Source organism: Tetrapisispora phaffii, chromosome 9, assembly GCF_000236905.1.
Source record: "Tetrapisispora phaffii CBS 4417 chromosome 9, complete genome".
Lineage (NCBI taxonomy): Eukaryota > Fungi > Ascomycota > Saccharomycetes > Saccharomycetales > Saccharomycetaceae > Tetrapisispora > Tetrapisispora phaffii.
In genome coordinates, this window is record NC_016528.1 from 287,455 (window position 1) to 310,565 (window position 23,111).

A 23,111-nucleotide genomic window follows, 5' to 3' on the forward strand; every position below is an offset into this window, starting at 1 on the left:
AAGGAAAGGTGGGTGGATAAGACCACATTCCCCATTGAGTACACTATCAAGCACATACGACCTGGACAATAAGTGAGTGGATTGGGAATATATATTGTTTGCCAACCTGTTGCCCGTTTCAGCGAAGGAGGCTTCCCTCCTCGCACCAACTGCACTCAACCAGCTGGAACTCTCCCTAGAACCAGTTAAGCCGACTGCGGAAGTGAGAGCATTCGAACCAACCCCGATGACCCAGGTCCTATGACCCCATGATGGAACTCCATGCCAGCCTGAACCCACTGTTCTTGCTCGCTATGGCGGGCGGTCCACTCCGCCATAGCGAGCAACTTACGAAATGGTTAAAATTCGTCATTCCATCTGATTATGATCATTTTCCCCAGATTATCCCGCAGAAATAGACGAAATCGAAACGAAATCAAAACGAAGATTAATTGGCGTGCGGAAAAGTACACACAAAAAAGTGCACAAAAAGAAACGAGCGAAAAACGAATAAAATTGTTTTCATTGATTTTTGTACGCAGATCGCACGGTGTTTTAGATGTGACAAGCGTATATTGCGCAGCCTTTCTTTTTATTTTTGTTGGTGGTTGTGCTGTCTCTTCTTTCTCTGCGACGTTTCCACACAGTTTTCTGCCCCCGGTCCTCGATCCCTCTCCACGGAAAAATAGAACCCGCTCCAGTCTTTCAAGTAAGCAATGCCCGCTCACCATGGATAAACGACATCTCGATATGAGCAACGGTCAGGAAGTGGTTTGAAACAGCACTCACCCAGGCTAACCACACTCATCCAACTACAATCACATATATATATATATATATGTGTGTGTGTATGTAGGTATATGTATATATTCATTTGTTTAGTAGCTTAGACAAGTGCTGCTCCCTTTTGCCGTTCAATAAGATTAAAATCTATAAGAGACAAGACGCGAATAAATTGGCTCGAGACCATGGCCAGAGCTAGAATAGACTGCACTGGTGATGCGCCGGCAATGGAGCCAGATGTGCTCAGATCATTAGGTTCAGACCATTCGATTGCGTCCTCCTTTGATGTAGCTCCAGATAGTCTGGTTTCCAACTCCAATACAACTCTATACAGCGATCATAACATTCTCAATGAACTCGCTTTGAAAAATTTACAATGTTATAATGCAAACTTCGATAAGATCGATAATGAATTCATCTATTTAATAGATCCAGTACCTGTGCATACCCCAGACTACACAAGCGTTTTCCCGTATCAGGTTAGTAAACTTTCACAGAACCCAATATACGAGAGAGTAGTGAAAAATGAATCACTTCCACCTTATAAGCATACGATTTACAAATATACAGTGGTGTCTGTGAAACAGGAGTTTGCAACACCTTATGAACCTTCATTGAATAGAAATTGGGTTAACCTGATAGTGGAGCTAAATTCCACCCAGTTGAATTTTTATAGCATCGAAGAATCATTGACATCAAGCATCAAAAGTTACTCAAGTAATGTATTCGAAACAAATGATTTTCGTTTAAATTCAAACGCAAAGTTTCATAATTTTTTTAAGAAGACTAAGACATATATGTTGGATGATGTAGAGACAAAGAAAATACTGAAGAAAATAAAAAAAAATCCATCGAAATATTTGAATAATTCCAATATGGTAACATCTTTCTCGTTGCAATTTGGTAAAGTGGGGATCCCTAAAGATTACAAGAAGAGATCACATGCTCTGAGACTTAGACTCGAAACCCAACAATTTTTAATTAAATTTCCAACTATAGATGATTTGATTTATTGGGCAAATTATATACATATGGGTATTTGCATATCTTTGGATTTGGATTTAAGAGAATTACCGAAATATAAATTCATTCCACGTAGAAGAAGAAGAAGGAGAGATGTTATATCCGATGAACCACATGAGAGAAACGAAAGAAGACCTCAGATCAGTGGTTATATACGTTCCAGTTCAGGATCTGCATTGTTCATGTCAAATCCAAATCGCGACAATTATCTTTCGGAACATTTAAATTTATTACATTCAACGCCAATATCTGATAAGAGTCATTCTCCGTTGATATCACAATCTTTGAAGTCGCCAACAGGTTTGAATGATGGAAGGTCTAACAGTCTTTCGATAAAAATTAAAAATATTTTTAAGTCAAATAAATCGAGACCTTCTTCGACTTCTAATACGCCTTCAAATTCGAGATCCTCGACACCAGTTTCCTTATCGCGTAAAGAACACTTTCAAAACACAAGAACAAGAACAACACGTTCAACATCTTTACCAAGTTCGATACGATCACCAGCATTAACTACAAAGAAATCATTATCATCCATAAAGGTAAATATTAAACAGGACAGAATAGAAAATTCAAGTACTTGTACTATTCACGCACCAGCAGCTAGGCATAACACGAATATGAATTCTTTATTAAATTCGGATTCATTTAATAATGAAAGAAGCAGTAAGAATGAAGTGAATTCTTTCATCGACAAACCTATTGATTTAATTGCATTTGGGGAGGAATCCCCAACAACAGAACAAAACATCTCTCCTAATTCAATGGAGAGACGCACTCTTGATCCTAATCTCACCATACAAAATGAAAAATGTAAACATTCTATTAGTCTTCACCAAATGGACTATTTAGATGTTATAGGCGAATATAATAATGAAGACGATGAGTATGAAGAAGGAGAAGAAATTTATTCCGATGGAGATTATGCAGAAGACGAAATCATGTCGAGATCTAACTCTACCAACAGATTATCCATTTATGATGTTGAAGGTTTTTTCCATGAAAGTGATGATGATGATGATTATGACTTTCATTTCAACGGTGTAACCAATTCACAAACTAGGACTACAAGCATGAACGAAACAAATCAAACTCCAACTTCAGTACCAGTTAATCACCAACCTTCCATTACAATATACGACTATCATGATGAAATAAAGTGGTACCCTCCAAGTAAACAAATGACAAGAAAAAGATTTATTAAACATTCCTTGAGATGCCTAAAAACTTTAAATGAAAAGAAAGCTTGGGTTGGTAAAATATGCATCCAACCACAGAATATTAAATCGTCAGATGGTATCAAACCAATATACATTGGTGACCCAAAGAATAATTCTAAATCTTTAAATGGTTATCATATAGATTCGCCTACAAGAAACCATCCCGTTAAAGCAAGTATTATTGGACCAGTAGGTTTTATTCATTTTTCAGAAAAATATACTTTACTTGATAAAATGGAATCAAAGCATATAGAATAATTAATTAATTAAATTTTGTAATTTTAAAGTACTTAGGCTATAAACTTATATTTTATTACAAATTATAAATGTTTGATTCTTAGTAATAATACATAACAAAGTAGGAATATTTTTAGCAATCGTTAAATGTCTAGCTAATGTAAGAATTAACTTAAGCAATGACACATTCTGGGTCCCAGAAGACACCTTTGACGATGTAGTTGTCCTTCTTTTCGGATGTAGTGTCTTTCTTGATAGCTTGGGTAGTTGGTTGCATTTTTAAGTATTTGTTGTTTGAAATCTGTTAATTGATTGATGTTCTTTTTGTCTTTATAATTTAGATAAGAAATTAAGAAACATGATAATTCAATTAATTAAAATGAAATACATGCCTCTATTTATATTAATTTTTTTTAGTCAATATTCCATTTAACCAAGATTATAATGCCATCAGGATAGATCTCTTAATTACTCAAAATAGTTATATCTAATAGGGATCTGAAACATTAATTAACAAGAATGAAGATAAATTACCAGCATTTACAAAATTTTATTAGCACAATTGAAAAATGTAATTTACTATTTGGGTAATTACATGGATTGATGGTTTCCAAAGTTAACATTCAAAAAATCATGTAATTAACTAATTGGGTAATTACATCTAGCTTTGAAACAACTGATAAAGGTAACTATAATTATAAATACTTGAACAACATCAATAATCACTGCAAATACATATTAATCATCTTTTGAGGTTTAATTTCAAACAGTTGGTTGTTACAGATATTATCATGTAATTACCGTTTTAGGTAATTACACGGGCATCAACACATTTGCCGAAGATTTTGAGAAGTAACAATTAAGTTCGAGTACCGACTGTATGTAACAGTTAAGAAAGAAGATACTGTAACATTTTCGTTTGACTGGTGTTCGTGATACTTTTGTCAATTACAAACATTTAGTCTATGTAATAATGCAAGGAGTTGTGTGGTTTCGAATTAATTAGAAAACATAGTTTTCTTGAAAGAGGAAGAGATCCTGCTTAATGAGCATTTATACGAGAAAAACAAATCATGCATAGTGAACTACTTCACATCGTCTTGAGATGTTCTACCGTTGAATGGTGTGGTACTCTTGTTACCATGTATCTATACTACATTTCAACTATAATAAAGATGTAAAAAAACTAGTATTTCGATTGTTAAATTTATCATATTAAATTATTTGATAATATATATTATTAACTATCTCAGAATATTAATAGATGTAGTAAATATAATGGCCCTAAGTACTATATTGAAAAAAAATACAGTTTATAAACTGTAGAAGGAAAAGAACGAACTATTGTATAAATTGTTAATGTAAATTAAGATCTCATTAAGCAATAACACATTCTGGGTCCCAGAAGACACCTTTGACGATGTAGTTGTCCTTCTTTTCGGATGTAGTGTCTTTCTTGATAGCTTGGGTAGTTGGTTGCATTTTTAGGTATTTGTTAATTGAAATCTGTTGATTGTTTGATGTTCTTTTATGATAAAGTTTATAATAAATAATTAAATTTGAAATGAGAACAAAAAGTTCACTTAAACCAAAATTTACCTCCCTTATATATTCCTTTTTTTAAAAAGGTTGCTGTTTTAAAAATAATGTAAATATAATTACGTCCTCTTAGTTTATTAATGAACAGCTCATCTGATGTCTATGTTAATAATCAATGTTTCAAAATTGTTGTTTCATTAGAGCTTGTAATTTTCCTAAAGCGGATAATTACATGGCTTTAGAAGTCAGTAAACAACGTCGTTGTGTGCCAATAATCTATCAATGTCATCTTAATATTAAACAAATAATAGTACTTTAATAGTTATGCAACCATTAATTCTGTAACACTAAAGTCGGCAACACAGTTTCTCTTTCAACATTTATACAACATAAAACAGTGAAAAGCATATTATGCATAAACTGAATATCAATACTCGTAATGGATACACTGGATTGGCATCCGAAACATCTTGTCTAACTTCAGCGATAACTGGCAACTTCATTTCTAAGTTATCAAAAGATGGAACCAATGACTTTTTTGGCAATAGATACCAGACAGAAACCAGACAATTAAAATTATAATGAACGCAACTTGAAATAAGAATTATAATGCATGAGAAAATAATTAATCTTGAACGTTTAAAATTAGACAGCAGGTCAGTGGCATTTTCAATTAAATTCTTCATATATCCAAGCGTATTTCAAAACAGCAGCAACAAACAGACAACGACCTTTACCACTATTATTTTGGATAAGCTTTTAAGATTTATGTTTTATCACCTTTTGTAAATTCACAATTGTAATGGCAGCTAACTATTCTACAGCTTGTAACAATATTAAAGAGTGAGCAATAAATTGGTCAATCGATAATTCCTAGATATGTGAAAAGGGTTCAAAAAAAAACAACACTTTGCTACAAAGATAATTGTTTAATTTATAAACAAAATGTAATATTGTTATAATAAAGCAATTGACCTTTTTGAATTATCTTTTTAAACATATATATATATATATATAACCTTGATTAGATTCAGGATTGTTGAAACTATCAACCTTTTTCAACTGCTAATCGCTAACGAAAAAAAAAATATGCAAGAAATTTGTACTCAGTATTTAGAAGTTGTAATGACTACGATGATTTAAAATATGAATACATCATCTTCTGATGTTTACATCTCTTCTAATCTTGATAGTAATGAAGAATAATTAGTTAAATATTGTTTACTCACGATTGTATCACATTTAACTCTGTGAGGCTCCAAATTAACAAAAGCTTTTATACATAGAGCAGTCTGACAAAATACAAAATATGTCATCCTCTAAAAGATCATTAAAAGAAATTCTGAATTCTGAATATGTTGGAGATAGTGATGAAGACGAGTATAATTCACGTGTGGCTGAGGGTTTAGAGATTGAAGATGAGCTGGAAGAAGAAGTGGACCCAAGTTTATGTATTGAATGTAAAGACATGAAATGTGAAATTATTTGTAATGACTGTGAAGAACGTTTCTGCGTTGTCTGTTTTGATATGATCCATAGAGGTGGTAAGAGGAGAAAACATGAATATATTAAAATTACCTCTGATAATGTTGAACAGTTATCAAATGAAGCTGAAGAAGATGGAAAGGACAAAAATACCATTGATAAACCTGAGACTGAGGTTGAACAACAAGCAATTCAAGATAGTATAAATGCTACTGAATCAAACCAAACTTCAGATGATCAAAGCGATATTTCACTTTCAAATAAAAGAGAATCTGTTGAGGATAAACTGTTAAATATATTGTTGGATAGTTCATCATTTATTCCAATGAGGCTGACATATGATGAAAGACATCTGCTAAGATTATTGGAAGCAGGTTTGCAGGTTTCTGAATACACAGATAGGGTTGATGTACTATCATACACCTCTAAAACTAAAAGAATTGTTGAACAATTAAAAGAAATGTGCTCTGTTTTATCTGGTTTGGTGATTGCTTCAAACATTAAAGCTGGAAAGAAGCTATTGGAAATGAAAAACTTCTCAGATAATTCTTCTTGGTTTCAGAATATTTTTGAAATAGGTAGAAGATACAAAATTATGAACCCAGAAAGGATGCGCGACACATATGGTAAATTATGTTACATGGTAATGGATTCTAGGTTACCTCAAATTGAAGATCACATGGAATTCCATTTATTCAAACCAATTAAAACTGTGAAGTCATTTTTAACTGCCATTACTGAAGATAATGGAAAGGCAATGGGTATATTTAAAGATAAACTAATTATACATGCTATAACACATATATCACCTATTGGAAAATCTAGGGCAGAAATCAATCGTCTCATAAGGTTAAAGGAATCTGCTATTGAGAAATTAGCTTCCAAATACAGCAGTAAATATTATTCTAAGGACGATATTTTTCAGGCTTTATATTCCATTGGTGACTATAATGCGTATGTTGACATGAATAGAAGGCCAATAAGAAGAATGCTAGAAAGATTAGAAGTCTTCCGCGATACTGATATAGCACAAAAATATTCGATTGGTATACAATATGGTAGAGATGGTGCTCGTTTAACTCATGACCACCAGAGACAATGGAATTACGTTCAGCAATCATTAACTCTATGGTCAGTGATTCAAAGAGAAATGGTCAAGTTATGGTACATAGCCGATCAAGATTTATTTGATGGCTCCCAATATAGACTGGCATCTACCGGACACGGTTTAAACAGAATTAAATCATGTCCAGGTATTTACAAAGAAATGCATAAGATCATTAATGAGTGTCGTTCGAAGTGTGATACATGGGTTGGCTCTTCAGTTGTACATTTAGGTGACGATGCTGTACCAAACGCCTTATTTTTCTTAGATAAATACACACAAATTCCATCGATTTTGATTCCATTTGACAATACTCTTTTGAAAATTAATGAATTAGTCTCCGATGATCCATATTTAGAGGACTATATCATAAAAGAATATGGTTCAGTGAACGATCTGAAATTGACCATTTTACAAGATGCTTTTGCTCATATGTTTGATGGCTCTGGTGCTGACAACTTCTATATGAGTGGTTCATGTATTGATGGTAGATTGACATCTGCATGGAATCATTGTAACGAAATATCCAAGAAGAAATATTACAACATCTTCTTATTAACGTCTTTCAGTGGTTTCAACGGTTCTGAAGGATTCTAATATCACCATGAATCCATTTGTTATTTATAATGTTTTTCTTTTTAAAATAATGAATATGAATTGATTTAGAAACCTTTTTGTATCTAGTAAAGATATTGCCATAAAAGGCATGAAATTCAATTGTAGATAGACGATAGCTTTTTTGTACATAATGGGCGTATCTATATATATGTGTGTATAAAGTATTATAAGAATAGTTCTTGTAGTTTGAAAGAGTGTTCTAAGCTCTCATCTAATCAAATTACATTATAGTCATTTTAATATCAATCAATAATCTCTTAAGATCTCACTTCTTTGACCATAAAGCTTACGCGGTGCTGTAATAAATTTACTGATTTAAGATTTAAGTGTAAACAGGACTGTCAATAAATGGTTTCAATCAATACAATAAGTAAATAGAACAGCAATACTACAAGAACTGGTTAATCATTGTAATTAAATTGAGATATTTAACAATTGTGTTGTCTTCTTTCCTACTCTCCTTTTATAAATTTCAATGGATTATATCAACACTCAATTCAGAGGCAATGAATAATGAAGGACTTTATAACCAACCTGTTGTAATCGACAATGGTACTGGGGTGCTGAAAGTTGGGTTTGTAGGTGATGATAAGCCTAAATGTTTTCAACATAACATAGTGGGTACACCTAAGTTTGATAAAGTGATGATTGGAGGATTAGATGATAATATGTACATAGGAAATAAGGCACAAGAAAATAGAGGTTTGCTGAGGTTAAGACATCCAATGGAACATGGTGAGGTAAAACATTGGGATGAAATGGAGGCGGTATGGAAACATACTTTATTGCATGATTTAAATATTCAACATATCGAAGAGCATCCAATTTTAATTACAGAAGCACCTCTCAATAGTAGTAAAAATAGAGAACATATGTGTGAAATACTATTTGAATCCTTTAATATTCCTGCCATACACGTCGAAAATCCAGCAGTTTTGGCATTGTATTCAGGAGGTAGAACTACTGGATGTGTCATTGACTGCGGTGAAGGATATTGCAGTGCAGTGCCAATATATGAAGGGTTTGCTTTGACACCATCAATACGGAGGATAGATATTGGTGGAAGGGAAATCACCGAGCAATTACAGTTTCAAATTAGAAAAAGTGTAGGCATGTCTTTGTTCTCTAGTAATGAAAAGGAAATTGTCAGGACTATTAAAGAGAGAGCATGCTATGTGGCTGATGATATTTCTAAGGAAGAACATAAATATATTTTGGACTCTGAAAGTAATAGTTCCAAATTTAAATTACCGGACGGGAAGTCTTTAAGTATTGGAAATGTTAGATTTAGAGCAACAGAGCTTTTATTCAACCCCAGACTTATTGGCTGCGAGAGCGACAGTGTTCCAGAAATTGTATTTCAAACTCTTTCCAGAGTTGACATAGATTTAAGACCTATGTTGTACAAAAGTTTAGTGCTGAACGGTGGTACTACCGTTCTTCCGGGATTTGGGAATAGAATACTAAAAGAATTACAAATTTTGACTAAACAAGATACCAAATTAAGAATAATTGCATCACCTGAAAGAAAGTACACCACTTGGATTGGTGGTTCGATTCTAGCAGGGCTATCTACGTTTCAAAAAATCCTAGTTACAAAAAGTAATTGGAACGAAGATAGGTCAAGAGTATATTCAAGTTTTTAATGAAGAATTAATCTGAACAGCTCACTTCTTCTTCAGCGATAGTATATACAATTGATACCAGAAACATCGACTTGCATTTATAGGATACTAATTGATATTTTTATTACAATTAATTTATGATACATACATAAAAATTTATATATCAATGATCATTTATTCTTCCATGGAAATATAGATAACATTAGAACCGTCAACTGGACTGATAGAAGACAATACGGTACCTCTTACGACTGTTAAACCCAATTCTCTCTTTTCTTCTTTTCCTACATCAACTTGATCATCCAAGCCTTTAACATATTCAATAGCATTGTCTATGACTAAATTCATCAATGAATCGTAACCTTTCAATATTCCTGTTACTAATCTCCCACCCATTAGTTCTACACGAACTTCAGTATCTTTGTATTTACCTAAATCGACGATAGCATCTCTTTTTGGACCTTCGAACTTCTTCTTTGGTTGTTGTTGTTTTTCTCTTTGTTCTATGGGCTTATCTTGAATTACCTAAAATAAAATAATGAACATACTGGGAAACACTAGAAAACACTAGAGTTTATGAACAAGCACGAAATATATTCAGATTATGTTAGTAAAATCTTACTTTCATCCCAGATCGTCCACCAAATTTCAATAATGAAGACGAAATACGCTAGCATATACAATGCATAATAAATATATGAACATACAGTTTCTGACATCTTTAAATTTAATTCACTCTCACGGTTCCCCTATAGGCTCGACATTAACCATTGAAACAGAACCATCTCTAAAACTTACAATAACTCTTCTTTCATTTATATTAACCAATCTTCCTCTTTCTTTCTTATTGAAGTTTAAGTTTTGAATTTTTGTAAATTGAAGAGATGCCGCACCAAGACCTTCCCAACCTATTCATCTTGAAATGGCGATGCCATAAAACCTAACAGTATGCTTAATAATATGAAGTTACTTAAATGTAGAAGTAGTGCAAGCATATAAAAATTGGTTCTACATTGATAGAAGATTATTGTATTGACATTAAACGTACCACTCTGTAGAAAAGTTGAAATAAAGTACTGAATATGTCTTCAATTAGCGTTTTCGTGAGCTCAAACTTTAGCTCTTTAACTAAAGAAATGTCAAAGGAGATCTCTTTGTCAGAACTGTGTCAGAAGATGTACCCGATAACGGGAGTCTCTTCAGAAGACATGGAACTGACAATAGAGTCTGCCGATGGTAACAAGGTTAAGTACCAAGTTAATGTGATGGGTTCGATTGATGGCATATATCCATTCAAGGATTTTACTGGGACCAACGTCACTGTCCATGTAGTGGATCCAAACAAGGATTCAATTGTCAACCAATTACTAGAGTCAGGTGACAATAGTGACAAGTATACATATACCCTCTTGGAAGAAGATTACCAAAGGAGAACTGACTCGGTACTCCAATGGAAGAAAGATAATAAGCTTGGAAAGTATGACCCAAAATATCAAGCTGGATTGCTAAAACAACGAGAATTGCAGAATTCAATAGCAGAAAAATTGCAAGTAAATGTCAGATGCTCTGTCAAGGTTTCTAATAAGCTAGAAAGAAGAGGCTGGCTTAGGTATATCGGCAAACTGCAAGCAGTCGCCAACACTGATAATTCTAATGATTTGTGGTGCGGTGTAGAGTTCGACGAGCCAACAGGTAAAAATGATGGTTCAATAAATGGTGTAAGATATTTTGGACCCGTACTTAAGAACCACGGTGGTTTCGTTAAACCATTATACGTTGAAACTGGCGACCAATTCACTCCACTTGAGTCAGACTTGGATTTCTCTGATGAAGAAATATAGTCTAATTTTACACATGTATGCATGTATGTATATATGACTATGTGCGCTCTAATTTATATAAGCATGCAGGTCTTATTTTATTCTGAACCTAGGATATAAACTGGAGCAAATCTGTCATCTATCTAATTATATAGAACTGTACCAAGGCGACTTTAACTATCATTTGTATTTATATTGAACCTTTCTATCTCTTTTGTTTCTCACATAGTGAAGAGTTAAGATTTTTCAGGCTGACAAGCTCATCGCAAAATTTGTTGATAGTGAAAAATAAAAATTTAAATTAAATATCGTTAGCTATCTGATTCAAATTATATTTGAATGATTGTATACATATGTTTATTTGTTTCGTTATTTAAGAAAGCATCCAAAGTTTCCAATTAGGTTAGACTGTGACGGTTCAGTTGGTTATTTTAAGAATCCTAGAAGAAAATACATATAAAATGAGCAATTGGGGTAGTCGAGCCGGCAATGGAAGTAATTCAAAATTATCAAATTTACCATTTGGTTTAGGTTACCATGATGTTGATAAAGAAGCATCAAAAGAAGTTCCAACGATACAGTTACCAGTGAACAATCCTGTTAATGAAAGAGAAAGATCGTTATCGATCAGATATATAAAATTTCAAGAATCTGTAAGGGAAGGTCCATTTTTCACTGGTTCTCTAAATGTGCTGCTTGCTGATGAAATCAACCAAAATGGTGATAAGGAAAATGCAGGTAATAAATCAAAGAAAAGAACAGATATTATTTATGAAGGTTCCTTAAACGATGGTATTGAAAGATATTCTGATAAATATTTGAAAAAAGGAAAATTAGGTGTTTCGATCGATGAATTTCCATTCCATCTAGAGCACTTTCCAGAAGAATTATATAAAGCAATGGGCATTAATAAAAAGAAGATACTGAACTTATCGAAGTTAAATGACAAGGATGATTTATTTACCGGGAATGGAGATGATGATAGTAAAGGTATTTCAATTTTGGAAGAATTAAAAGATTTAGCCGATGATCTTGATGAAACAGAAGAAGGAGCAAATGATGGAGATAAAGCTATTGAATCCGAAGATGAAGATTTTGACGACGATAGTGACAATGATGACTATAATGCGGAGAAATATTTTGATGATGGCGATGATGACTTCGGAGGTGATGAAGAGTTTGGCGATGAGCCTGCATTTTAAGTATATTGATCTCATCATTTTTACAACATATCATTAATAATAAAAAATGCTGCATACTTATTTCCATAGAAATAATGATATATTTTACTATTCCAAAGTTCATTAGTATATGAATTAGTATATGAATTATATAATTATCTTTCTGTAATATAAAACTATTAATCAAAAATATTATTACTTATTATTTCTGGTATCTACTTGGTGGGTTTCCAGCTCCCTTTGGACCTTGTGGTAATTTAGAAACTACATCTCTTTTACTATCTTGAAATCTAGAAGTAGTCAAAGAACGACCTTGTTGTGGTTTGGAATCTCCATAGTTAGTATTTCTTGATGAAGCTTTAGCTGTACCATCATTTCCAAATCTACTTGAGCGCTCAGAAGTTCTATCCTTTTCAGGATAATCCACTCTGCCCCTCTTCATTGGATATAAAGGTTCACTATCCTTAATTTTCTCTTTGGTACTCTGTTATCTCCATGAGCTTTGTTTTGATCAACTTGGATCGTAGATTTGCCAATATTATGTCTATAGTTCGAAGCAGTTCTAAAATCACGTTTACTGTCGATGTTTTGATCATTCGTGGAGTCTCTGTTATATCTACTTGTATGAGCCGAACTGTTTTCAGAATAAAGAGGAGTAGATGTTCTGCCTAAGATATGGTCAAGTTTTGAAATGAGTAATTTCAAATCTTTCAGTTGTAATTCTAATTGTTCATCAGAAGCTCCTCTCGATAAATTACGAAAGTGATCTTCTAATAAATTCAAAAGTTGAGATTTATAATAATTAACGCTGTTGGTTCTTTTACTCAAATCTTTAATTTTTTGAGACATTACATTATCGTCCAACAAAGATAACACTCTGTTGAAATTATCGGCAGAAATATGATACGATATTTCTTTTATCAACCTCACTACTTGGAATACATTGTTGTTGACAGGAGAAGGTGTAGATAAAACAGAAGAAGGTTCCTTGTGAATAGAAATCTCTGATTTGACAGCACTAGGTTTACTAGCTTCAATTCTCTTTCTCAAAGTATCTTGTTTCTTTACATTATCCTCGGCAGATTTAGCAATCTCGATTTCCTTGACTTCTTGGATATAAGTATCATGAGATTCTTTCTCTGAACCAGTTAGCACATAAAAGTCAAATTTAGTTTTAGCTTTCTTTAAACGAGCTTTTAGATGACCAAGTAATGCCGTAGATGGAAGTTTGATATCTTCCCTTTTTTCGTCAGATAATCTGCGTTCTAGTGTCTTAATTAGTAAATGAATATGGTCATCTACGATTGGAAAGATATTAGTAACATATTTCATGAATTCAATACCGTTTCTGATAGACATATAATTATTATTCAATAAGGTGGATATAATTTGCTTCAAAAAATTGTAATACCAACTGTAAATATCTTTTGCTTTAGGATGGTCTATACCGTTTTTCTCTCTAATTTCCTCAATTTTACTTAAGAAAGAATTAAAGAAAATTCCCAAATTACCGGCTTCTAGGCTAGTGCAACTGAATAAAAGAGTGCCTAAAATATCAGAATTAAACAAAGTTGAAGCAATTTCAAGTAATTTTTCAACCTCAAAGTTTTGTAGCAGGAAGTAGCTTGAATATAATGAATCTAAAGGATTGAATAATGATCTAGGAATAATACAATATTGTAAAAACATTTCTATACCTTTCTCATCTAATGAATTCTCCCAGGTATTAGACTTATTCTTTAACGTTTCTGTCGTCTCATTGAAATCCCTTTGATGAACTCCAGAAGAATTCGATAATTCATTAATTTGTTTCTTTAAATGAGAAATTTTACGAGAATTGGTCTCTGATTTTAGTTCTTTCTCTAAAATTAATTCTGCTTCTTTATAAAGAGCACTATCATGATGCATATTATATAAGTCAAAAGTCCAAAAATAGATGAATAGTTCATAGTCAATCAAAGATGTGTCAACATCAGTAAATGTGACATCATCTTTCATATTAAGAAATATATTGGCGTTTGATTCCTTATTACTCCCAATGTTTGATCTCCATAAGTGAAATAACCAGGGAACTGATATACGGTGATTATTCGATAATAGTCGGAAAGGGATAATTGTCTCTCTAAATTCATCTTTGCTCATTGTGTATTGAACCAATTCAATAAATGACCATAGCAAGCTGTTTAATTCATCACAATTAGATGATAAGATTTTGTAATGTAATGGGAGTGAATTTGCTTCCAAAATTAAATTATTAAGTAGTATTATAACTTCGGATAAGGAATTTTGCTCTTTGAATATCTTTATTAATTTTTGACTTTGCTCACTATTTTGATCTCTAGTATCATAAATTAAACTTCTGGCAATACTTTGTAATTGTGGTGCTGAATTTAGCATTTTCAGCTGTTTTATGTTCACTTCATTCAAATCTCTAATGCCTCCTACTGTATGCAATAACTCTTTCAAAATCGATATAGCAATAATATTCCCCTTGTGTAACGTTTTAATAATAAAAGTTATAATTTTATCTATGTTCATATTTGGACACTTTTTCGTCAAACCAGCTATAAATGATGAAATACGTGTAACCCAACTAGTTGGGTTCACTCCGTCATCTTGGACTGTGTTACGTTGCTGAGATATACGCTGCAATATAATGTATTGTAATACATCATATGCAAAGTTATTGAAATATTTAGCCGTTATAATGACTAACTCAGTTACTTTGTCGTAATTTTCAACTTGCTCAACTACATTAGTTAAAGTGGCCAAGGGATTTGTAGAGAGAACACAACTAAAGTTCCTAGCCTCTTGTTCTATGTTGTCAGTATTTAAAACTTTCAACAATCTCTTGGCTTCTCTTGCAGCCCTGTTGAATCCAATTTTCACATTCACATCGTCCTTTGATAATTTACTCAAAACTTCATTGTACAAGAAATATCTTTTTTCAAAGCTAAACATACTCAATAGCTCGTATATATTAGTTGCAACTGAAGGACAATTTTCTAATAATGGTAGGGTTGGCATGATAAATTTTCTAGTATAATCAATCCATTTATCAATTTTTGAAACACGCAATTCATCATCTTTTTCATCTTTAATATCAGAAATACCTAATCTAACTAGTTTTGACAACAAAATTGTGGCATGAGATAAATATGGTCCAATTGTGTAGAAAAATGAATGAGATTCTTCAAATAATTTTTCAATCGATTCTATAATTGCTAATTCAGATTTCCAGTCTTCATAAAAGAATTTGAACTTTGTATTAAGGAAAGTTGTCTCATACGGATCGTGTGTTAATTCATAGTTGATTAACTTAGATCTGTGTGAAATAAGGTCGCTCTCATTTACAGTGTCCTTCAAAGCACCAGTCAGATTCTCTATTTGTGATAAGCATGTATTTTCATATAAGCTGTTTATTCTATATTCAAATAATCTTGCGAATAACTTTGGGATTAATTTATTAACTGACATTAAGCTTGGGTGCTCTCTAAAAATTTGGACAACTGCATCATAACATCCAATGGATAATAATCGCTCTAAAAATAAAATATGAACACTACCCGTTATATCAATATTATTATTATTTGTAGTGTTTTGTGCTTTTGATTCATGATCATCGGATGTCTTTTTACCTTCAGATGAGTTTGGACTTTTTTGTGTTAATTTATTGTCATCAACTTTACGGCCATTAGCTTCTTCGTCTTCATCATCTTCTAATGATAGAGCTGCTGCCATTGCAAGTGGATTGCTAACACCTTGCATCGATTCTTTCTCTAATTTATCTTGGTATTCCTGCAGTTGTTTCACAAATTCTTTTGAAGTTGGAGAGAGTTTTATCCAAATATGAGAAAAATGAACAAATTTAGATTTTATCAAAATACAGCACATGTCAATATAACGAATGGAGTCTAGCTTGGTAGGATCATCCATTGCAAATGAGTTTATAGTGAATGCGATAACATTGGAAACAATAACGTTCTCTGATAAATGATCAGAATTTGATATATTCGAGTTAGAGAGCTTTTCATTTGGCCAAAAATCGGTAGCTTGAAGCAATTTTAGAATGAAATTATAATCTTCCGTAACAAATTCACTTGAAATCCTTAATATCAAATCAAGAGAACGCATACTATCCAAAGAAAACTTACCCATCACATGTGACAATTCGTGAGAGTAAAAGTCGATCTTATCAATTTTATCGATGTCATGAAAAGCCATATATAATAGAGCAATTAGATTACCATAACCTGAAGAGCATTCGAAAAGTAAATTATATTTTTTCAACTCAAATTTTGTTTTCTTCAACAAATGTCTCATTAAAACCATTTGATCTTTTGTCATTAATTTCGATGAAATTGGACTGAATTTGAATAATTCGTCATATAATACAGGTATTTCCTTTGCTAATAACAAAAGTCTGTTGTCGTCCTCTTTTGAATACGTCGAAGAAGCGGAAACAAAAGCCATACCAATTAATTCACTAGAGTCATTTGATTTTTGAACTAGTTCATTAATCAATTGTGCTAAAAGTTGGATTGTAACATTGTTTGGTAAATTAGGTAAATACAATATTTGGAATAATTCAATGAAGAAATTCCTTAACCAATCGTGTTTCTCATCAACATCAGTAACTTCTAAGTATTGCGAAATTAGTTCTAAAGATTTGCTTGACCAATCATTAATAAAGGCTTCACTGAATATATTTCTACTTTGTTCAAAAGAGATATTATTATGTGCTAATGCATTCAATCTTGATGCTAGCATCTCAAATATAGTCTAGTTGAGCAATATGTGTCTAGTTGAGCAATATTTGTCTAGTTGAGCAATATTTGTCTATTAAATTGTGGACTTGATAAGTTACAACACTATTGATAAAACTATCAATTCAATTAGAAATAATCTTTTATGTTTTCTAATTTATTGTTTCTAAGTTTTTAGATTATTAGATTTTTCATTTCTAAATATATTAAAAAATGTATGTAATATTTTTTGGAAATGGAAGAAACCTAAGCGCCTTGCATAATAATAAGTCCATCAGAACAATCAGTGATAAAACTATTACTGATAACTGACCAAACAACATGAAAGGTGAAGCTGTATAAGTTAATAATGTATTATATAGTCTCATGAGTAACTGACAATAATTAAATAATTTTGAGTGCTATTTATTATGGCTCATGTCGCTTATTAAGTATATAGGGTTCGATTCAGTCTGAATATTATAATATCTAATTCTATCAAAATTTCTGTATTTTTTTAATTAATTATTGGATGTGAGTTAGTTAACATCAAATCATAAGTATCTTTATTGATTTCTTTGCTTGGATTTCCTTGATAAAAAAACACAAGAACATTGTAATAAATTATTCAAGGAAATGCCATAATTGCATATAATATCATGTAATAAAGTCACTAAAGAGCGAATATGAAATAATACATATGAATCACTTATATATACTCTTTCTCTGAAAGTGTGGTGGCAATTTAAAATTAATTACTACAACTGCTTTCACATTAAGAGTTTTTTGCTTTAAATTTTGTTTACTAATTAAATTTTGTGACGTGAGCAGCAAAATCTGACGGCGACGCTATTGTGTTTATCAAATTTTTGAATAATCAGTCATTTGTATTTCTTCATATAAAAAGAAGGGAAAAGTATTGGATTTCTTTAATTTGTTATTTTAATCTTTAGAATGTAAATTTTAATTATCAAAATTTATATTTCGACATTATTTTGCTTTTTAAGAAACTATCTACAATTAAAAAAATAGGTTAGAAAAGAACAAGTAATGAAGTTATTAAATTTTGGTTCAATCGTTTTAACTGCATCTGTGGTATTTGCTGCAACGACGGAAGTCCCAGTATCTCAAATTGGTGATGGTCAAATTCAAGCAACTGTCACTACTACGGAACATGATACGACGTTAGGATTAGTTTCTCAAATTCCGGATGGACAAATTCAAGGTGGAACAAACTCTACATCAAGTAATGTTACATTCACTGCAATTGAAGGATACGGTAATAGAAATGAAATCGAAGGTGTACTTCCATACGCTCTTGGTTTAGCAGTTGCTGCTTTTGTTTTATAAATCTGCTTTCAAGATAAATTTTTTTTATAGTTTTGTTAACATTTCAATTAATTTATAAAAAAGTCAAAAAATCCCAAAAAAAAAACTAGAGGTCAATTATCAATTTAAATAACTAAACTAAATATTTTTTTAGAATATTTATGTAATAATAAACATAATATTTTCTAAACTCTTCTTTCTATATAATACGTTACTTTTAATATTCAACGAATTTTTCCTTCTTTGACAAATACGTAATGTATATACATCATTGTGTTATCTATAGTGTTTTCAAATGACCAGCCTGCCTTAGAAATTAACACTATATTTCTTATTTATGATTTTCAAATTCAAATAATAAATAATGCTTATAAAATTACAACAAGAGGCCTCATGTATACCTATTGAAATAGATATGATGCTGATTTTCACCAAACTACCTATAATTCATATCATTAAACTACAGTAAGTCTACAGGCTTCTTTCCGGTGTTAGAATAACTTCAAACAGATTCTAACAAATCATTTAATATTTAACTTATTGCCAGTTAATGTCCTTATATTTCAATATTTTTTGTTTCACGATAAGTTAACCATCCTTTTTTATATCGGTTAGTGAGGAATTTTTGGCGATATTGATTCTAACATTAATTTTCTTCTTCTTTTTTACTATACCTAAGTTTCCAAAATTATTTTGTCTTTTTGTAAGAGGGCTTTCAGTATTGGGAATAGCTTCTGTTTTCTTAGGGTTAAGTAGTCTTAATTTCTTTCTTTCATAACCTAATGCTTCTTTTGATACCTGTTCGTCTAACTCTTTCTCTTTTGATGCCTTATCGTTTTTTAGTTTATTATAATATTCTATTTCACTAGTGCTCATCCTATTAAATATGTCCTTTTCCTTCACTAAGTTATTATATTTTTTCTGCCTTTTAATTGCATTATTTCTTAATTGTGTTCTCAAAGATTTCCTATTTTTATGACTTTTCAACAAATCAAGTTTTGCCTGAGTTGCTTCTGCCTTATTTTGTTGTGACTTTAAATCGGTATTACCTTCAGAAACAAAATTAAGCTTATTCAGATTATCATTGACTTGTTCCTGGGTTGAAATACTATCATCTTCTAGTGACATTTTCAATCGAAACTGCTATTATATCGTCACTTTATGAGTACGACATATCAATGTCTTCACTGAGTTATTTTAATAGATCATTCATTATAAGAATTTATAATTATTTCGTTTTCTTGTTGTATATATAGTTGATCTTAAAGCTTCAACTTTGAAGTATGGAATTTTGATACCGAGGTCACATGACTTATTTTTAGTTAATAGAATTCATGCAGTGTTTGTGTCAGTAAATATATAAGATCTCTATATGGATGATTAATAGTTTAATAATACATTCATTTAGTTTTATTTATTTAAGTGAATAATAATTTTTTTAAAAAGGATTAATGATTATAGAAGCTTGGTTCTGAATATAACTCTCTGGTGTCGTTCAACTGCGAGGGAAGTTTCGATTTTAATGTAACACTGTTGTTTAATTTTAGATTATGCGTTGTGGACGAAGCGCTATTTTCAGCATATTTGAGAATCTTATCATTCTGTAAAGAGGTAAAGGATTTTTCTGTCTTTCCCTTGTTAAATAATCTTGGAATGTTTTCTAAACTTCTCAAATTAGATAAATTACCTGCATTAATATTATTAATATGCTCCGAATACGATAATGTCGATTTATCACCATAATTATCATTAGATGATGACTCAAAATCAAAACTGCTATTTAGTGTATCAAAATTGTTTGACAGATGATATGCCGTCTTCTTAACATTTGTAGATAAACTTGTACCAATTCTCATGGGAACTGATCTTGTTGCAGCAATAGTAGCCGTAGTGCATGGTGTTGTCAAAATTGTTCTTATCGTATTTGCGTCAGTAATTTCTGTGCCATCTCTAATGGTATTGGGAAGTTGAACATTGTGCATTATTAAGGAACCGACAATGTAATTATCTTCTTGTACATTCATGTCCTCAAATTTTAAATCAATATCTCTTGGATCAATTGAATAATGCCTAGAATATACTGGGCGTGGGAGGTCAAGTTCAGGCTGCTGAAGTTTTTTATTCAAATAATTTAAAGTATTCTCCGTACTATTCTTCATTGTAGCTGCATTTTCTTGAAGAATAATTTCTTCAATTTGACCCAATGTGATGACACGCTTGTTGGATCTAGGTTTAAATTCTTGACAATTAATTTTAGTTTCAAAATAGGGAGCGATGTTTTCTTTGTTATCAACTTCATTATCAATCAATGGTTTAAAATGCAAGTTATTTTTTTGTATATTTTCATTATTTTCAATAGTTGATTTAGAAATTTTATTCAAAACCTTCTTTTGAATTATTAGTTGGCTTAGGTTTTGGCTTTGTAATTTTTCCTTTACTGTATTAGTTTTGTTGTAAGAAGTGTAATTTGAAGGCGATCTACCTCTTATGATTAATTGCGGCGTTCTCATTTCTTGCAAAGGCACAAAACATTCAATTGAACCATTATTCATCCCAATATTTTCATAATTAGAATAATATTGAGAATCACTTGGAAACTCGCAACCATCGATTACTGCCCCTAAAATCACATGGAGTCTAAAATATTTATTCTTTTGAGGTGGGTTTTTAACATTTATTGAAGAAGCAAACTGAATCCTTTCGAATCTTGCAACCTTTTGAATACAGTCATTAGGATATGAATTAACTAAGGATTCAATATCGAATCCATCAAGATTTTGTTCTCTATGAAAGTAGAATGTTGAATCATATTTTTTTTTCTTGGCTATATTTCTTACATTTGACGCTTCTCTTATAATCTGATGCTTTGGCAATGGAGAAGGTATAACTGGGCAAAGTTGTGGAGAAGATTGTGGACCTTTATCACGTTTTGCAGTATGCTGAATTAAATTTATCTCACTAAAATCTTCATCACTCATTGCTTTAATTTTAATAGCAAAATATTTTATTTTTCTAAAAATGTTATTGTTTGTTCCATCTTGATATAATTTTAATAAATAAGAACTTTTCAATACCTGATTAAAATCTTTCCCATCCATATCAAATGATGAAACTAAGGTAAAATAATTTCTTTTATAACCAACCCATTCTTCTTCAATATAATCAAACCCTCTGTCAATTCTTGGAATTAATTGGAAATTTATTTTTTTGCTTGAATTCTTCAAGTCAAATACCTCATTATAGTTACCAATAAGCTCAAAAGATGGACCCACTTTAAACTGCAAAGTTGATCTTGGAGCAATTTTCAATTTTCGTTTATCAAAATAGGTCGACGTTGTACCATCCGCATGAGTTAACGTTTTCAATTGCATATTCCCCATGCCTGCTTTCTCATCAGAAATATAATCTACGTCATCATCATTATCCTCACCATCGTTATCACAAACATTTTCTACTTCATGATTATTTTCATTATTATTGTTGTCATTATAAATGTTATTTTTAAGACCTTTTTTTTGGTAACATTTATTTACCCTTAAATAATTTTCCATAATCTTAAAATTTTCCTTCATTTCGTCATCTAACTCTTCATATTTTGGTTTCAATTCATTCCCATCATCTTCTGTTGTTTCATTTACAATCTCTGGGTCAACAATTTGGTGACTATCATTCATTGTCGCTGCTGACATTCCGAGTGTCTTTTATATCCTTTAGTTTATTTTTTTGACTTTTGTCACACTCTTCTTACTCTTACAATTACGGAATATTTCCTCTTCAAATTAATTGTTTTCTAATATCTTTTCAAAGTTTTAATCAAATTAAAACAAAACCTTTTTTGGCGCTAAGTATTAAACTGTAAAACGTTTTAAAGTATATCGAATATAATAAAAATTTAAATAGAATATTCCAAAAAAAAGGGAAAAAGAAAAGGAGAACTTCTTTATTAGGTTGAATGTTTCTTATTCTTTTAATAGTAAAAAAAAATTCCTAATCAATTTATACTTTTGTACTTTTGTGTAACTTTAACCAATATCAACTATATTGTCACTGGTGCGAAATCAAAAATTGTTTTCTCTAAACACAGAGCAAACAGTAATAGTTAAACTTAGTAGAATCACAATTAGACCCAAAATAAAGAAAGCAGAATTGTTTTAAGATAGAAAACACAAAAATGAGAAGCACAAATTCTTACATTTATATATATATATAGACTTGTTAATTGAATATAAAATGTCACAAAAACTTTATTTTATTTAAATTGCCGCCGTCGTTTTTTTTTAAAAAAAGCTTTAAATTTTCAATTTTTAATGGAGAGGTACACAAAAATGTAAAATGGTCAATATTTTGACACAAAATATATAATTGTTCAATAGTGTATACAAAAACAAAACGTTTCTAACACTTCTAAAACCAATATAGTCA

General features: G+C 31.3%; 11 protein-coding genes across 11 annotated transcripts; 5 read left to right on the plus strand and 6 right to left on the minus strand.

Moving 5' to 3' along the window:
- Positions 1 to 947: 947 nt before the first annotated feature.
- TPHA0I01270 (uncharacterized protein) lies at positions 948 to 3,263 on the plus strand (the record flags this gene model as incomplete). Its single annotated transcript, XM_003687019.1, has 1 exon — positions 948 to 3,263. The coding sequence occupies one exon, from the start codon at positions 948 to 950 to the stop codon at positions 3,261 to 3,263; it is 2,316 nt and encodes a 771-aa protein (XP_003687067.1).
- A 151-nt stretch (positions 3,264 to 3,414) lies between these two features.
- On the minus strand, positions 3,415 to 3,519 carry TPHA0I01275 (uncharacterized protein; the record flags this gene model as incomplete). The annotated part of the gene is made up of 1 exon (XM_003687020.1): positions 3,415 to 3,519. The coding sequence occupies one exon, from the start codon at positions 3,517 to 3,519 to the stop codon at positions 3,415 to 3,417; it is 105 nt and encodes a 34-aa protein (XP_003687068.1).
- A 1,100-nt stretch (positions 3,520 to 4,619) lies between these two features.
- On the minus strand, positions 4,620 to 4,724 carry TPHA0I01280 (uncharacterized protein; the record flags this gene model as incomplete). The annotated part of the gene is made up of 1 exon (XM_003687021.1): positions 4,620 to 4,724. The coding sequence occupies one exon, from the start codon at positions 4,722 to 4,724 to the stop codon at positions 4,620 to 4,622; it is 105 nt and encodes a 34-aa protein (XP_003687069.1).
- A 1,366-nt stretch (positions 4,725 to 6,090) lies between these two features.
- On the plus strand, positions 6,091 to 7,968 carry TPHA0I01290 (uncharacterized protein; the record flags this gene model as incomplete). Its single annotated transcript, XM_003687022.1, has 1 exon — positions 6,091 to 7,968. One exon carries the CDS (start codon positions 6,091 to 6,093, stop codon positions 7,966 to 7,968), a length of 1,878 nt encoding a protein of 625 aa, XP_003687070.1.
- A 527-nt stretch (positions 7,969 to 8,495) lies between these two features.
- On the plus strand, positions 8,496 to 9,635 carry ARP1 (actin-related protein 1; the record flags this gene model as incomplete). Its single annotated transcript, XM_003687023.1, has 1 exon — positions 8,496 to 9,635. The coding sequence occupies one exon, from the start codon at positions 8,496 to 8,498 to the stop codon at positions 9,633 to 9,635; it is 1,140 nt and encodes a 379-aa protein (XP_003687071.1).
- A 153-nt stretch (positions 9,636 to 9,788) lies between these two features.
- LSM7 (Sm-like protein LSM7) lies at positions 9,789 to 10,333 on the minus strand (the record flags this gene model as incomplete). Its single annotated transcript, XM_003687024.1, has 2 exons — positions 9,789 to 10,139; positions 10,322 to 10,333. 2 exons carry the CDS (start codon positions 10,331 to 10,333, stop codon positions 9,789 to 9,791), a joined length of 363 nt encoding a protein of 120 aa, XP_003687072.1.
- A 363-nt stretch (positions 10,334 to 10,696) lies between these two features.
- On the plus strand, positions 10,697 to 11,455 carry ALF1 (Alf1p; the record flags this gene model as incomplete). Its single annotated transcript, XM_003687025.1, has 1 exon — positions 10,697 to 11,455. One exon carries the CDS (start codon positions 10,697 to 10,699, stop codon positions 11,453 to 11,455), a length of 759 nt encoding a protein of 252 aa, XP_003687073.1.
- A 440-nt stretch (positions 11,456 to 11,895) lies between these two features.
- RPC31 (DNA-directed RNA polymerase III subunit C31) lies at positions 11,896 to 12,636 on the plus strand (the record flags this gene model as incomplete). The annotated part of the gene is made up of 1 exon (XM_003687026.1): positions 11,896 to 12,636. The coding sequence occupies one exon, from the start codon at positions 11,896 to 11,898 to the stop codon at positions 12,634 to 12,636; it is 741 nt and encodes a 246-aa protein (XP_003687074.1).
- Positions 12,637 to 13,053: 417 nt separating this feature from the next.
- THO2 (Tho2p) lies at positions 13,054 to 17,385 on the minus strand (the record flags this gene model as incomplete). Its single annotated transcript, XM_003687027.1, has 1 exon — positions 13,054 to 17,385. The coding sequence occupies one exon, from the start codon at positions 17,383 to 17,385 to the stop codon at positions 13,054 to 13,056; it is 4,332 nt and encodes a 1,443-aa protein (XP_003687075.1).
- Positions 17,386 to 19,277: 1,892 nt separating this feature from the next.
- Positions 19,278 to 19,817, minus strand: FYV6 (Fyv6p; the record flags this gene model as incomplete). The annotated part of the gene is made up of 1 exon (XM_003687028.1): positions 19,278 to 19,817. One exon carries the CDS (start codon positions 19,815 to 19,817, stop codon positions 19,278 to 19,280), a length of 540 nt encoding a protein of 179 aa, XP_003687076.1.
- Positions 19,818 to 20,137: 320 nt separating this feature from the next.
- NDT80 (transcription factor NDT80) lies at positions 20,138 to 22,378 on the minus strand (the record flags this gene model as incomplete). Its single annotated transcript, XM_003687029.1, has 1 exon — positions 20,138 to 22,378. One exon carries the CDS (start codon positions 22,376 to 22,378, stop codon positions 20,138 to 20,140), a length of 2,241 nt encoding a protein of 746 aa, XP_003687077.1.
- Positions 22,379 to 23,111: the final 733 nt, after the last annotated feature.